General features: G+C 43.8%; 1 protein-coding gene across 1 annotated transcript in view; it reads right to left on the reverse strand.

Moving 5' to 3' along the window:
• The window catches only part of PPM1E (protein phosphatase, Mg2+/Mn2+ dependent 1E), a 137,763-nt gene that overhangs the window by 11,232 nt on the left and 109,958 nt on the right, over window positions 1-16,573 (reverse strand). Inside the window, exon 2 of the mRNA XM_075904681.2 lies at window positions 5,228-5,346. Within this exon, the coding sequence (XP_075760796.2) occupies window positions 5,228-5,346 (119 nt within the window). The remainder of the gene's footprint in view (window positions 1-5,227; window positions 5,347-16,573) is intronic.

Consider the following 16,573-nt stretch of genomic DNA (forward strand, 5'->3'; position numbering starts at 1 on the left):
AAACCTCACTTATCTACAAATAATATGGCCCTTCATGGAGGCCCAGGTTTCATTTGGCTAACTGCTATGCCAAGGTATATGTAACAATGTATGATTGCTTCTCTGTATTATAGGTTTTAATACATTTTAAAAGACACCTACAGATGTTTTCATTTAAAACATCAGCTTCCTTCGATATTCTGTGTGGAGGCTTAGTTTGAAAAATGTCAAAATTTCCTTGGAGACTGTCAAATATTTATCTGAGTCTACGAGATTTCAATTTGGAAATAATGAGGGCTGCTCAGCCAGAACAATGACAAATCTATTCCATTCACCTGCTTAGGGTGAGACATAGCAACACCTACAAACAGCAACCCCAGAGCAAACTGCACATTTTCCTCGGGTTTGTGAAGGCCTCTAAGACTCAAACAAGAGACTTCCTCTTAAGAGGGCCAGAGCTTTTATTTTCCCATAGTGCTATTTATATCTTTTTATCAAAAGTAAAAGGGAGGGATAAAAAGGGTTGCTGAGTATATATTTTCCAAACTGAATGGACTCCTGTCAACTCATTTTGGGCAGTGTTATCCATATTAATTACCATCTCTGAGAACTCTCCAAGGGAATGTAGTCAGCAGAATCCTGAGTGAGTTAGAACTTGTGGCCCTGAGCAGACTGATGGAAAAATCTTGCTATATAGTAAGTACAAGTAGAGAGAAGGAAAATTCCTTTTGTTTTTAACACCAAGCATTTTTTTTGTACATGATAATCACTGAAACTCAAGAAACTACAAAGTTTTTGTAAAATATAATTACAGTGGAAATCATTCAGAGTGAAATTCCTTCCTTCCCACACAAAGCTGGTTTAATGCAGATGGAGTTCACCCTGCTAATATGTATACAGGCAAGAGATTCAAGGCCACTGAATTCAACCCTGGGCAATTTGGGTTTGTATGAAGCACACAGGAGGCTATAGACACCCCTAATTTGCCTGGACATTCAGTCTAACTCCTTCCTCTTGACTACAGCTTCTCATAGCAAAATGTAAGAAGTGACATGGATTTTGTGTGAAGTATCTTCATCCAGATTAATTTCAGAAGAAAACACAGTAATAGTCTAATATCTGAGCAGCCTGTGAAATTTTCTGGGAAATGGCAATAGATAATATAATGTCTATTATGTATCTTAAGTATGTATTCATAAGAACGGCCATACTGTGTCAGACCAAAGGTCCATCTAGTTCAGGGGTGGGCAAGATAAGGCCTGTGGGCTGGATATGGCCCACTGAGCCTTTTGATCTGGCCCGCACCCGTGCCACTAACTGCTTCCTGTGGCTCTATGAGGTGCAGGGAGGGAGGGAAAGGCTTCAGCGTGCTCCCCTCCCCCCCCCCCCCCCCCAGCCAATAGAAGCTGAGAGATTTTGCTGGGGTGAGGGTAGCATGAAAAAACTCCTTTCCTACTCCCTCCCCACAGCAGAGCGCCACGTGCCCAGCCAGCCAACAGTCTGGGGCTGCTGAGGGCAGCAGGAGAAGCCTGCCTGAAAGTGCTGCTGGCCAGAAGGTGCTTAGGTAAGCACCTCCTGGACAGAGCCTGCCTCTGGCACCCTACCCCCTCCCTACACCCCATCCTAAATCTTTGTCCAAGCCCAAATCCTCTCCTGCACCCATATCTCCTACCCCAGGTCACAATCCAAACCCTCTGCACCCTCCTCCTCCCTTCTGCCCCAAGTCACAACTCCCACTGAAACCCTGCACCCCCTGCTACACCCTTCCCCCCAGGCCAGAATCCTCTCCTGCACCATACCCACTACCAGAGTCGGCTCAGAACAGGGAATCATCAAATGATCCCTCCCCTGTCACCCATTCCCAACTCTGTAGCAGAGGCAGCAGCGTGGGGTGCACTTTAAAAACCAGCTCCCCTCGTGGACCACTGCCTGCCACCTCACTCTGCTGCCTCTAAGACAGAGGCAACAGCACAGGGTGGCAGCAGTCCCTGTCCACGGGGGCGGTCCAAGCTCCCCGTGAACAGAGGCTGCTGCAGCCCCTATCCATAGGGAGTTCAGAACCCCCACAGACAGGAACTGCTGCCACATAGCATCCTTTGCCCACTGCGAGCCAAGGCCCCCCGTGGGCAGGGGCTGCTTCGCAGCAGCCTCCTCTGTCCCTCCGCCCCCCACGCTGCTGCCTCTGATACAGCAGAATAGCCAAGAGAAGATTAACCAATAAGTCTTGAGTACTTGACTACTTGTTTACATCCCTATTACCAGTTTTACCGCTGGTACCTACTGGGTGACTTTGGGAAGTGACTGCCCTTCTCTGTGCCTCAGTCTCTTCATCTGTAAAATGGGGATAATGATATCGCCTTTATAAAGCAAGTTGAGACCTACTGATGAAAAATGCTATTTAAGAACTAAAACAAAATACAGGTCTATGTAGCACTTTAAAGACTAACAAGATGGTTTATTAGATGATGAGCTTTCATGGGCCAGACCCACTTCCTCAGGTCAAATGAGGAAGTGGGTCTGGCCCACAAAAGCTCATCATCTAATAAACCATCTTGTTAGTCTTTAAAGTGCTACATAGACCTGTATTTTGTTTCAGCTACACCAGACTAACACGGCTACATTTCTACCACTATTTAAGAACTAGATACTGCTATATGAACTACGCTAGGGGGGATGCCAGAGATACTTTCTGACAGAAGTGGAATGGAGACATTCTTGGATTCCATTCCAGATCACTGAGGAGACTGTACTCTATTGAGCAAAGACTTTGCCAGTCTTCCCCAAGCTTGTCCCTTCTAACCTTTCCTTGTACTAGTCGTGGCTCTGTCATTCTTTTTGCATAGTTAGTCCACTGTCAGCTATTCAGGCTTCTCATCCAAGTCCCAGTCTTCTTGCCTAACTTGTCCCAGTTGCCCCTTTGGAGCTCTTCATCCTGTCTGTCCCTTCCCAGTGTCTTTACCAATAAGGATATCCGTGGCTCATTTTTGTGGATGCAGATGCACAGACCAATTTTGTATCCGTGCAGGGCTCTATAGGTGGGGGAAAAGCTGACCGCAGGAGTAGGGATGTCAACAAGTAGTCGATTAGATGATTAACCGATAAACCTAGGCTTATTGGTTAATCTAGTCAATTACTTGCCTCCCCCCCCCCCCCCCCGCTGCAAGTGGGGAAGCAAGCGCCAGTCCTGGGGGAAGCCGGCTTAAAAGCTGGTTTCCCCCCGCCCCCTCCCAGCACTGGCTCCACAGTGCTGAGAGAGTAATGGAAGGAGCTGAGGATGGGAGACAGGTTGGAAGAAGAATCTAAGGAGAAAGAATGAACCTATGGATATGGATACCTGCAGATATACAGTGAATATCTGCAAATTTGCAGGGATCTGGATACAAAATTTGTATCTGCAGCCGTATCCGCTGATCTGGATACCTGCAGTTATGAAGCAGACATCTGCAGATTTGTGGGGCTCTATCCCAGGAATCATACAGAGAAAAGCTGTTTCTGATGGCAGTAGATTTTTCAGAGAGGTTGCTTTTAAAAGTATTTGTAATTGTGAAGTCTGCAATTAGATCCTGATAAACATTTTAAGATCACACATTAGTATTTTAAAGCTGTGCAATTGACTTTTTAATACCTTTTGCTCACATTTTGCCTTTAGAACTGTGATTATAGTAACATGAAAACAGAAAGAGGAACATCCTGCTGCTAAATATATACCTCTTCTCCTCTACTTCCCTCCATACACCTGTGTGTGTCGTCTTTGGCCCATCCCATCATCTAACCTCCGGTGGTGCGAGAAGAAGTTACTTAACCTGTGCAGTAACGATGGTTCTTCGAGATGTGTGTCCCTATGGATGTTCCAGTCAGGTCTCGGTGTGTCCTCGTGCTGCTGATCAGAGGTTTTTGGTGAGCAGTGCCCCTCGCGCTGTGCCTGCACACCCAGCGTCTCGGCATGTTGAAGGAAAAAAGCCACAGTGACGGCTTTTTTTCCCCCCAAGAAAACGTTGAAAACTGTCGTTAACTGACTAACCTGTGAAGAAATTCTAAACTAACTATTCCTTTGTTTTCCTGTCAGAAAGAAGAACACTGCTCTGACTCCGTCTTCAGCCGAGGATGGTAGAAAAAGAACTGAGGGGGCTAGCACTGCGCACGCACTCAGCAAGCAGCAGGAGCGTGAGATGCGGAATGCACAGGTGCAGCGCGAGGTGCACTGCTCACCAAAAACTTCCGATCCAGCAGTGTGAGGACACACTGAGACCTCAGTGGAGCACCCACAGGGACACCGAGTGGAGCACCCACAGGGACACCGAGTGGAGCACCCACAGGGACACCACTTGATGAAGAAACTTCTCTTCTACAGCTCCTTGTCTCATGGACAATTCTCCCGTCTTAGAGACTCCATCTCTTAAAAGTCTCATCTGAATACATATCTCTTCTCCTTTCATGCCTCTAAATTTTTTCTCCCTCTGCTATAGGATCACATTGAGTAGGAGTAAAAAGGTTATATCACCTCTGTGGCTGGCACTGGTGTGACCGTTACTGATACACAGTTGAGGTATCCACACTTCAAGAAGGATGTTGAAAAATCAGAGAGGATTCAGAGAAGAACCAGAGACGACTGAAGGACTGAAAATGTGCCTTACAGAAAGGGACTCAAGGAGCAAAATTTATTTCCTTATCATAGAGAAGGTTAAGGACTAGCTTGTTAACTGTCTGTAAATATTGTACCTACATGGGGCTCTTCAATCTAGCACAAAAAAGGTATAAGATCATCTGGTGGCTGGAAGCCACACAAATTCAGACTGGAAATAAGATTAAAATTTTTAAGCATTAACCATTGTAATAACATGGAAAGAAGTTGTGGTTCCACTGCTGGATTTTTTTACAAGACAGGTTGTTTCTCTAAAAGATATACTCTACTTGAACCACAGTTATTGGACTTGAAACAGGAATTAACTCACGAAAGTCATATGGCCTATGTCATGCAGGGGATCACAATGGTGCCTACTGACAGAGGACATATTCCCCTCCTTTCTTCCCCAATTTTTGCTTGGTTTGTATTGAGCATGCTTAGTAACATCTCTTGAAGACACCTGCCCTCCCTCCACCCCAACTATCAGCAGGTATGGGTCATCTCTGCCTTATGGCCTTAAAAAATCTATCAATTCTCTCAGATTGTAACGTTTTGCCCTGCAAAGTGTGCTGAGAGACAGTTTGCGTAAAAGATATCAAAATAGAATTTGGTATATGCACTTACGTATGATGCCTTCTGTACTCTCCACATGCTTTGGTAAGTAGTGCACTGAAAGATCACTCTGAAGTACTTCATCTGATGTTGCTCTGGCTAAAGCAGCAGCCAAAAATGAAGGGCAATTACTGAAAAAGAAAAACACAGGAAAGATATTTTTAAATTGATTTCACAAGGTAATTGGCAATCGGCGTAATGCAGAACACCTACATCTGTACAAAAAAAGGGATTTGAAGGCCATCCAAGATTTGTGAGAGCACAGAAGATTCTTTTTTGATAGGTAGCATCCCACTTCTGCAGCTTGAGAACCCTTTGAAATGAATTCTGAGGATTCTAGTAGGCTTGAATTTCATTTCTAAATCCCATATTAAGTTCATCCAAGATGGACAAATAGCTATTATTTTGCACCTTTGATTTACTCTTCAAAACTGGAGCTTTGTGCACACATGCAGAGCTTTTGAATCACATTTAAATCACATGCATTTTGTCTACTTATGTTTACAAACCTGAGCTGAAACCCATCCTGTCCAGTCTCTGCTCTTGATTTGAATTCTCAAAAGGGCAGAGAACTAGGAAACTTCGCACATGAAAACATCCAGTTGCTCCTGTTAAACAACAGGAGTAACATTTACACAGCTAGCTAAATCTGGTTTTAAACACATCATGAATAGCCATCATAGCCCAGGCCTTTCTTATTTAAATTGAGTTGTAGTCTAGATTCCTCACTACATAGTTCACGTTAAAATATAGTTATTTAATCTGATTCTAGTGCAGCTTGTCTCATCCAAAAAGATTGGCTGAACTGTGTCAGAAACTGTTTTAGGACATGTTTAAGTACAATTCCTTAATGCATGTCCCTGACCTGTGTGGACAGAGCCCACACCTCTGAGGAGATATTTTTCTTTTCATTATAAAGTGTCTGTTTTGAGTTAAAGGGTTGAGGGAATTATCTGACTAATAATTAGAGGGGCAATGTCAATCCAGAAAAGTCACCCAACCCAGACCTGAGAAATCCAAGCCTGAGGCATTCCTCATGAGTTTAATTATGTGCATAATTTCAACTAAAATAAAATTCAGATTTGCAAAATCATAATTACATATTGCCTGAAACGATCTAAATAAAATGGCAGAGAATTAGGAACTAAGCTCAGAGACGGGATAAATTCCCTTATGGCAACTATCCCCTCATTGTCCACTATAGAGTTTCTTGCACCTTCTTCTGAAGGATCTGATACTGACCGCAGTCAAAGACAAGATACTGGATTAGATGGACTCAGGAATGAGATGGCCAGACCTCAGTTCTGTGCTATGCCCACCAAATATGGATTTTGGTAAACATGTCTCTTGAGATCTGAGAAGCATAAGGCAATACTCAGATGTACTCACATTTGGACTGCTGCCAAACAAAGAAAACCAATGCTGTTTTAAATTGGCCCAATGGTAGCTTAATTAACATGGACTGAATTCCACAACAGGTATCAGTCAAACCCATTTTGCTTAGTCTCTTTGAAAAGTCACTTTAGCACAATGCTTTCCAGATACCATGTTTGATAAACACCATTACAAAGAGTAGATTTAGAATAAGAATATATGAGATTTGCACAATGTTAAATCTTCCATCTATTTTAATAAATAATCTTTAATATTTACATTAAATTACTTAAACATAGGATTAAAATAAATACCAATGTTTCCTAAAGGATATATTGTCATGAAGCAAGTTCTTTCTCCAAGTAACTCAGAAAACCACAGCTATGATGATGTGACTACATCAAGAAGACTCATTCCTTGAACTAGCAGCTGAGCATTTTACCCATGCAGCTACTGCAAACCTCAGCAATATGTACTCTAGTGAAGCATGATTGCATGAGACCATTAACTAGTTTAGGATTGGCTCTTCCCAGCATAAGAGCTTAGATCCTATTTATTATTCAGCAGTATCTTCTGGAAATGTACAGTAATCAGCAGGAAGGAAAAACTCTGGGACTTCCTTTATTTCCAGTGTATGTAGAAGTTGATTTTCCAGATAGCCTTGTTTGTCTTCAGCTCACGAGTGATGATTTTTGTCATTTCTACTAATCCCTACGCATCCAAAAAGCATTGTAGGTCCAGTCATATTTTAGGCAGTTTTCACGTTAAAAGAGAAACAAGGATATGACTCCTGAGTTAAAGGAATTGCAAAACAATGATGTAATCAAAACGAGCAACAATGTCAGACTCTCCATCTGAAGACAGTCTGAAGCAGAAATGTACAAACATAATTTTGCCTAGGCAGAACCTACACAAACCTCCAAAAAAGCAGGAAAGCCTATGCTATCTTTGTATTTTAAACACAACAAATCTCTCAGACAGACTTTGCTTTACAGAGTGCCCTACGGTACTGTGCACAAAATATGAGTTTGTTTCCCAGCCTAATCTCTTCTTCCCTGCAGTACCAGTGTGGAAGAGGCTCTGGAGAGAGCACACTTCTGCTTTAGAAGAGGACTCACAAACAATCCCTCTGGACAGTTAAGTAGCAGCACTGATGGACATCAAATAGAGAATCCAGCTAAGGACTTAGCTATGAAAATGGAAGCTACAATTAAGACCCTCAAGATAGGGCAAAAATACATTAGAAATCTCTGTTCCAGTGGGGACTCTGCTTAAAGGAAAAATAAATACCCTGTCATTAGCATTCACACATAAATCACTGGCTTTATTATTTTACCCTGTGGTGGCAACTTATAAGTGAGGTGTATTAGAATGCATAGAGGTAAGTGGCCAGTCAGAGCCTTTCCCAACCAGCTTGCCAGTACATGTCCCCACACAATACATACGTGATGCCTGCAGTCTCAAAGTGGAGCTCTTTATCTAAACAAGGCATACATTTCCATTACAATGCCAAACCTACACAAAAGCTACTAAAGATGTTATTAGACAAATTAGAGGTTTTTCAGTATATCCTTCCTGATTCTTTGGCAGCGTGGGTGTCTGCGCAACACCCACAGTTGCATTTCAACAATCTTGGGATAACTCTGCTAAGGTAATAAGTGAGCTTGAATGTGGGCCTCCATCAATTTAGTTTGAGAGAAACAGTCTGAAGTAGGCTTAACGCAGCCCACATACTATAATGATACTTGCTTACCACACACCTCTGCTCTTTGTCGATAGCATACAAGTGATGAATTTCCAAACACTTCCCCTCAGTTAATTGTGCGCTAAATCAAATACAAAATCCTCATCTAAAAATAGGTATAAGGCAAATTTAACACTGTCTAAAAGGCATCACAGAGCTCAGATTGACTTGTTTATCAATTCTGATAGACAAGATGGAGGAAAGCAATCTGAGAACAGCTTTCCTTTATAAACGGGTTATTCTCTGTTCTAACAGTCACAGCAGACTGCCACACAATTAATTGACTTTGACATTTGTAACATCACAAAGCTTCTTAAGGAGCCTTTCTAGGACTATGCACTGCAAGCAGCAAAGTGACCAGTTGGAGGTGTGCACATTCTTGATTATTACAACAGACATTTCATTTCTGCTGCTTCTGGTGACCGGGCCTTAGTTGGATTGCTTCTCTCTCACAAAGTCTAGAATAACAGACTGAAAAAGAGGTGGGAATGCCTCTTTGGAATAGATTTTGAACCCAATTACAGCGGGATGAATTCAGAGTAACACCACTGAAGTAAATGGTATTGTTCTGGACTTGCTGCAGTGTAACTGAGATCAGAATCAAGTTCAGTACCATTATCAGAAACAATGAACAGAATTTGCAGTGCCACTTAACTCAGGAAGATGGTCATCCAGAAAGACTAGTATTTTAGTTGTAACATTATGTCAGAATAGCTACTCCTTCTCTAGCCTCGCTTCTCCCTGTACAAAGAACAGGAATAGAAATTATGTATTAAATTCTTGGGGGTAGTGCAGCTGCTTTGTGCCTCACATCTGTGCCAAAAGATTCTCCTCATCTCAGGGATTTTCTACTGACTAAAAAATGTAGCCAAATTCTAGACAGTTACCAAATTACGGCAAATAAATTGAAACAGGGAGAATATGATTCAGAAGTTTAACAAGGGTTGGAAGTTAGGATTCCCATGTTCATTCATTCCTAGCCATGACAATAACTCAGTATGTGACCTTGGACAAATCACATAACTTTTCAGTCCTTCAATTTTATCATTTCTAAAGAAGGCTGATAATACTTAGTGTATCTCCTGGGCACCGGGGGAGGATTAATTAAAAGTTTATAAAGCATTTTGAGATTTCTAGATAAAGACACTACTGAAGGGCAAAGTATCATTCTAATGGAAGGTATTTTCAATCTAGCCAAGATTTATGGATCTTTCACATTTTTGTTCCATTTTCCCTGCTCTCAAACATCATGCCAGAAACACTAACTGGCAAGCCACAGAAGGGACATTTTGTCTTTCTGATGTGCACAGCCAACATATGAGCATAACCAATTGCATCCTTCCATCATATTTGAAGTAAATAGGTTTTTTGAAAGCTCAAGCTTCTCAAAACAAATGTGAAAGTAAATAAAGAACATTAAAACAAGGGTTTCCTCCTCTTCCTTCTCCCCCCTCCAACAGTCAAATTATGTAGATTAAGTGACACCAGTCTCAGGAGAGTGCTTGTACTCTCATAAACCAGTGTAAATGACTGAGACATTATTGATGCAAATAATGCAGAAAATGGTATAAAGTACTCTTGTGGCATTCAGAAATCTCAATGCTAAGTGAGTCACACCACACACTGCAGAGTTTAATAGAAATATTAGAAAATATCTTTGCTTTAGTTCTCCCATGAATTACCTGAAAATGTCTCTTGGTATGCTACGGTACAGAATGAGCCCATTAAACCACAGGGTAAGATCTATCAAATGTTGCATATTGTTAAGTACGGGAATGTAAGACCAAGGACAGGAACTGAAATGAACTACATACAGAGCACTCCTGTGAGAACTATACAAATGTATTGCATCTATAAAGTTTTATAGGAATGAAGCTAACTGTGCACTTACTAACGTAATACTAGGGATGCAGTTTGGTGAAATCCTAGCATTAGTGTAGCCTGTTGCACAGTATTTGCAAGAACTGTATTTTTCAAGACTAGTACAAAACTCATACAGGTCTCAAAACGTATTTGCAAAATGTTCCAATGTCCAGGCAGTATCTCCTGCAGAGTCTGGGAGCTCTTTGGAGAAGTATGTAAGGCAGTGTCATTGCAGACTCCTCTGTCACAAATGGCAGTAATAACAGAGTAGAGGGAATACTTTGGGATGGGATCATCCCCTGCTATTACACATCCCTCCAATGTGTTTTAAAGGGCATCTGTAGGTGCAGTGTACCAGCCAAGAATTTTCTATTTCTCTTTGAGATTCTATGGTTCAGACAGCATTCAGAAGGTGGAGCATCCTGATAAGCAGTCTGTAGAACCAGAAAGGATTACTGGTGTACTGCAAGCATAGCAATATAATGTAATTCCCAGCACCCACGTCATTGTAGATTCTCCTCTCTACTCTCAGGGCAGTAGCTTCCTCTTGTTAGCACACTGATCTAAACTGTGCCAGCTTGTGGCTTTTCACAGCAGGTGAAAGCTCTGATGCTTAGTTTAAGCTGGAGGATCCTGAAGAAATGGACTATGTTTTTCTGATACTGGGAAATGCTGAGCTAGATTTGAGCTACCACGGTAAGGAAGAAGCAAAACAAACACATCTTTTAAAAGACTACATAATCAAAGCTCCTTGCAAAGTCATTTGAAGTGACGGTGTGAGATAGCAAAGATGATTGATAAATCTGTTTGGGAAAGCTGAAAATATACTAGATGAGACAGCCACTATCTGTAGGCTTTTCAGGCAGTTGTCTAATCAAATTCAAGATGAACCTGTCTTTGCAGTGGCAGCTATAGGAAACTGTGATAAAATATACAACCATCACAAAACACTGCACCACTTCTGATTAGTTTATAATACCCATAATGTACGTTCAGACATGTTAGTGGTATCTGTACACAGTATAGCCTAACCTTTCAGATTACACTATCACATTCTAGAGATAGTAAGGGAAGAGTTCTTTCAGATGTGAAAATGCATGAAATCCTGTTATAACTTGTTTTTCTCTTCTGTTTAAAAAAGGAAACTGGACCAAACTCTAGTTAGAACATTTAAGATGCTGAGTTGTCAAATGAAAATGCAGTAGAAAAAATGCTGTCTGTAGTGTGGGAGAATTTTAATGCTGCGAGGAGCCATGGGAACCTAAAAAGTGCAGAAGTGCACCACCAAATTTCTCGAAAGATAATAACATGTTAAGTAACTGCAATAAGATGCACCAGAGTGTGTATCAGGCTCACTGCAGGAAACCTGTCTCTTTTGTAACACTGATATCTCTTGCTATCCCTTCACAAAGCATTTACAGGGGCTGTGATCTAGGAAAACATTTGAATGAGTCAGTTACATGTAGCAATTCAGAACAGAATTGCCTTCAGAGGAACAAAATTTTCCCTTTGCAAGCTGCTATTGGATACAAGTTTTTTTGGAAGTGGTGGTAAAGAATAATACAAGGTCTCAACATCCCTGACAGTCATTCAACATAGATCTGATAAGTAGAGGGAAACTTATCTAAGATAGACTAACAGCTATTTAGAAGTTTAAAAATAAGCACTCCATCCCGGTAGTTTTAGAAAACTCCACTTAACGTTTTCAGAACATACGTAAGTATATATAAGAACAGCCATAGTGGGTCAGACCAATGGTCCATCCAGCTCAGTATCCTGTCTGCCGACAGTGGCCAATACCAGATGCCCCAGAGGGAAGGGACACAACAGGAAATCCTCACGTGATCCCTCCGGTCACCCACCTCTAGAGAAACGGAGGCTAGGGACACCATTCCTACCCATCCTGGCAAATAGCCATTGATGGACCTAACCTCTATGAATCTATCTAGCTCTTTTTTGAACCCTGTTAAAGTCCTAACCTTCACCACATCCTCTGGCAAGGAGTTCCTGTATGCTGAGTGAAGAAAAACTTCCTTCTGTTTGTTTTAAACCTACTGCCTATTAATTTCATTTGGTGACCCCTAGTTCTTATAATGTGGGAATATGTAAATAACTTTTCCTTATTCACTTTTTCCACACCAGTCATGATTTTATAGACCTCTATCATATCCCCCCTTAGTTTCCTCTTATATATTGACTAGCCAATTAGCCCGTCATAAGACGGGATTTTCAGGTCTCTCCTCCATGTCAGTCTTCTCTCCTGAGCCTCCGGTCTCTCTCTTTTTCTGTCCTCCTCCTACTGCCTCCCCCCCCCCTCTCAGCTCTCCTACGCCTCCTGCCTCTTTTCTCTCTCTTTCTCTTCTCCTCCCCCTCCTGCCTCTCCCTCGGGGGGACCACGGAGCCCAAATGGCCTTTTGGGCTCCGCACTCCTCGTGCTGCATGGGGAGCGTGGAGCCCAAACGGTTGCTTGCGCCACTTGCTCCCACTGAGCAGTCTGGCTGAACAGCGCAGAAGTCAGCCAAGCGCCGTGGCGAGAGGCGAAGGAGGGTGGGGTGGACACATTCACAGCCAGGGGGTGGGTCCTGGAGCCTCTGTCATGCCACATATCACCACCCCGCCCTCCTTCTCCTCCCGCCGTGGTGCTCAGCTGACTTCTGCGCCACTCAGCCAGGCCACCATGGGGGAGCAAGCAGCTGTTTGGGCCCCACACTCCCCATGCAACACGGGCCACCCAGAGGGAACAGCCAGCATTTCAGGCAACAGCACCCCCCAGAGGGAACAGCCAGCATTTCGGCATTACAGACTCTCAGACACTGGGCTACTATATATATAATAGGAGGTAAGTTTTGAGGTATCTATAGTAACTTCTTCAAATGTATCTGCTATGAGTTCAGTCAAAAAGGCTTTTCTTCTGATTTAGAAAAAAAATCTAGAAATTCACGTTCAAGAATCAAATGGAAAACATTAGAATAATCACAGAACTCAAGGCAAGCAGCAATTGATTCGGTTAAGAGTTCAGGTACTGTCAGGCCTGCTGATAGGTGGGTGAAAAGAAGGCAATTGCCCAGAGGCCCTAAATGGCCTAGGGGGCTTCTGGCCACCTGCATTGCCATCAGCCATGCAGCCACACCCAGAAGCAGACAGTGGCATAGCATGTCCCTGTAGCCCCAAGGGAGTGTGCATTTCCACACACTGTCTCTCCCCCAAGTGCCAGTTCTGCAGCTTCCATTGGTCAGGAGCTGCGGCCAATGGGAGCTGCAGAGGCAGTGCCTGCAGGACAGCAGCATGCAGAGCTCCCTGCTCCGCCGTGTAGGAGCCGCTGCCAAAGAGGTGTGCCAGTTGCTTTCAGAAGCTGTCCATCCAACCTCCTACCCCAATCCTCTGCCCCAGCCCAGAGCCCACATTCCTTTCCAGAGCATGTACCTCACACCCCAACCCCTTGCCACTGCCTGGTGAAAGTGAGTGAGGGTAGAGGACAGCAAGAGAAGGGGCAGGACAAGGGTCTTTGGGGGAGTGTGATCAGACAGTTGGCAACCCTACTGGGCAGGCATGTGGAAGCCCTGACCATGCTGAAAGAGTGTTCCCAGCAGAGCAGCTGACTCCTTCCTGGGCACTGGCTTGCACAGGTACAGCACTGTCCAAGTGTCAGGGAGAATTGTGTCTTCATGAGCACGGCTTATGCCTGTGTGGGAGTCCATTGAGTATTCTGCCCTGGGGCCCAGAATTGCTGTCAACAGGCCTGGGTGCTGTAATCACTTGTTGGATAATACTACTATAAGGATATTAGCAACAGGCAAATTTTGGGGCCTCAGCACAGACTCACTTAGGACTCACTTCTTAGTATAGCAAGAGCTGAAAACTCATACAGATGAAATTCTCACACACACACGCACACCCCCAAAACCTTCTAAAATACTGTTTTCACTATTCTAGTGCGTATCTCCATCCCAGGTTAAACACTCAAGCCAACCAAAAAAACTCCCTGTGTTTGAACTAAACCTCTTCATCTAGCTTTAGACTGACTGGTAGGGGTTCTCAATAATCTCAACTCTAACAGCTCTGTCAGATGCAGATTTAAGAAAAGCAAAGTTACTCATCTTGGTGCAATAACTGTCATTCTTCGAGATGGCCCCATGGATGCTCCACCGTAGGTGCTGGGCTTGCCCCAGCGCTGCAGAACAGAGACTTTTGCGTAGCAATACTAGTCTGGTCCATGCATGCACGGCAGCATACCGCAGCATTTGCGCTCTTTTCTGTGCTCGCACCATCTGGCCCCCGCCAGTTCCTCACGACCGCCTCGGAATCTGTTAATAGGAGACAAAAGGAACGAGACAGACTCCGAAGTGGGGAAGAGGGCGGGTAGTGGAGCACCCACAGGGACCATCTTGAAGAACAACAGTTACTGCACCAAGGTGAGTAACTTCACTTTCTTCTTCAAGTGGGGTCCCCGTGGGTGCTCCACCATAGATGAAAAAGCAGCAGTGCACTCATGAGTCGGAAGGTGGGGTATGGAGTCCCTGTTTGTCTGCTGATGGGAGCACCGCTGATGCTACCGCAGCGTCTGAGAGCCACTTTTGTCGGATAGCGTAGTGTTTAACAAAGGTGTCATGTGAAGACCATATGGCTGCTCTGCAAATGTCTTTTAGAGGAATGCCTTTAAGAAAGGCTGTTGACACTACAGCTCATGTGGAATGTGCTCGGGGTTGTGTTGGGAGTGGCAACCCCTTTGATGCATAAAGACTGTGTTATACATGTGGTTATAAGTTTAGAAATACGCTGGGAAGATAACGGTTGTCCCTTTGTTCTGTCGGCTAGAGAGACGATTAGCCGGTCAGTCTTCCTAAGACATTTTGTATGGTCTATATAAAAGGCAAGAGTTCTACGAATGTCCAGTGTGTGGAGAGACATTTCACGTGGTGAAGAGTGAGGCTTAGGGTAGAAAGATGGTAAAATGTTGGGTTCCTTAATATGGAAGGACGAAGAAACTTTTGGTATAAATGCTGGGTGAGGTCTTAGGACTACTCCGTCTTTGTTAAAGATGGTGTATGGTGGTGTTGCCATTTATGCTGATAGCTCGCTAACTCTGCATGCTGATGTAATTGCAAGGAGAAAGGTGAGTTTCATGGTTAAGATACATAAAAGTCTGGTAGCTAACTTTAAAGGTAAAGGTATGTAAAGATGCGGGAGCAGTTGCTGGATGGTGCACCAGGAGGCAAATCTGCGCCATTTTGAGAAGTAAGTCTTCCTCGTTGTCTGCCATCTACTGTGGATGAGTATGTCTTGGACCTGAGTAGAGCAGAGGGATTCGGCAGGATTCAACCAAGTAGGACCTATGCCATGAGTCGTAAGGTATGTATTTGTGGATGCTGTAGTGTCCCTCAGTTCTGTGTGAGAAGGTTCAGAAGTTTGGCAACTGATACAGTCTGCAAGGTGACATGATCCATAGGAAGGGGAACCAATGCTGCCGAGCCCATTCTGGTGCAATTAATATGACTGTGGTGCCATCCATTCTTATTTTCTGAAGGACTTTGGGAATGAGGACTGTAGGTGGGAATGCACAGAGGAGAGGTCCGCTCCAGTTGAGGAGGGACACGTCGCCGAGGGAGCTCGGACCAAGTCTGGCTCTGGAGCAATACTTCTGACATTTGGTATTCTAATGTGTAGCGAAAAGGTCTATTAGGAGAGTGCCCCACTGTTGGAAGAGAATATGAAGCACTCCGACGTGTAGTTCCCACTCGTGCTCCGGTGCAAAATTTCTGCTGAGGAAGCCTGCTTGGATGTTGGTGACTCCAGGTCAGTAAAAGGCCACCGGTGTTATGCTGTGGCAAATGTACCCGTTTCAAAAGTGAATCACTTCTGTGCAGAGGAAGTGCGAGCGAGCGCCACCTTGGCGGTTCACGTAATACATTGAGGTGACATTGTCTGTGAGGATCCTCACGGTGGTGTTGCAGATGTGATTCAGGAAAGATTTGCATGCATTAAAGATTGCATGAAGCTCCAAGAGATTTATATGGCGCCGTGTCTCGGAACATAACCAGCGGCCTTGGATTGAAATGTCACCCATTTGTGCTCCTCAGCCCAGAAGGGAGGCATCTGTTGATATGTGACGAGATGGTTGTTGTGCATGAAAAAGCACACCAGTAAGAAGGTCCGCGTGGTTTGTCCACCACTGGAGTGATTGGATAACAGAAGGTGGAACCGTTACTGACCTGTGAAGGTCGTGTTTCGTGAGATTGTATACGGCTGCTAACCAATATTGAAGGCTGCGAAGGTGTAATCTTGCTTAGTGGACGACAAATTGTGGCCGCCATGTAGCCCATGAGCTTTAGGGTGGTAAGTATCTGGATAGATGGACTGCCTCGAACAACTGCTATGAG

Source organism: Pelodiscus sinensis, chromosome 21, assembly GCF_052426305.1.
Source record: "Pelodiscus sinensis isolate ZL-2025 chromosome 21, ASM5242630v1, whole genome shotgun sequence".
NCBI classification, from domain to species: domain Eukaryota; kingdom Metazoa; phylum Chordata; order Testudines; family Trionychidae; genus Pelodiscus; species Pelodiscus sinensis.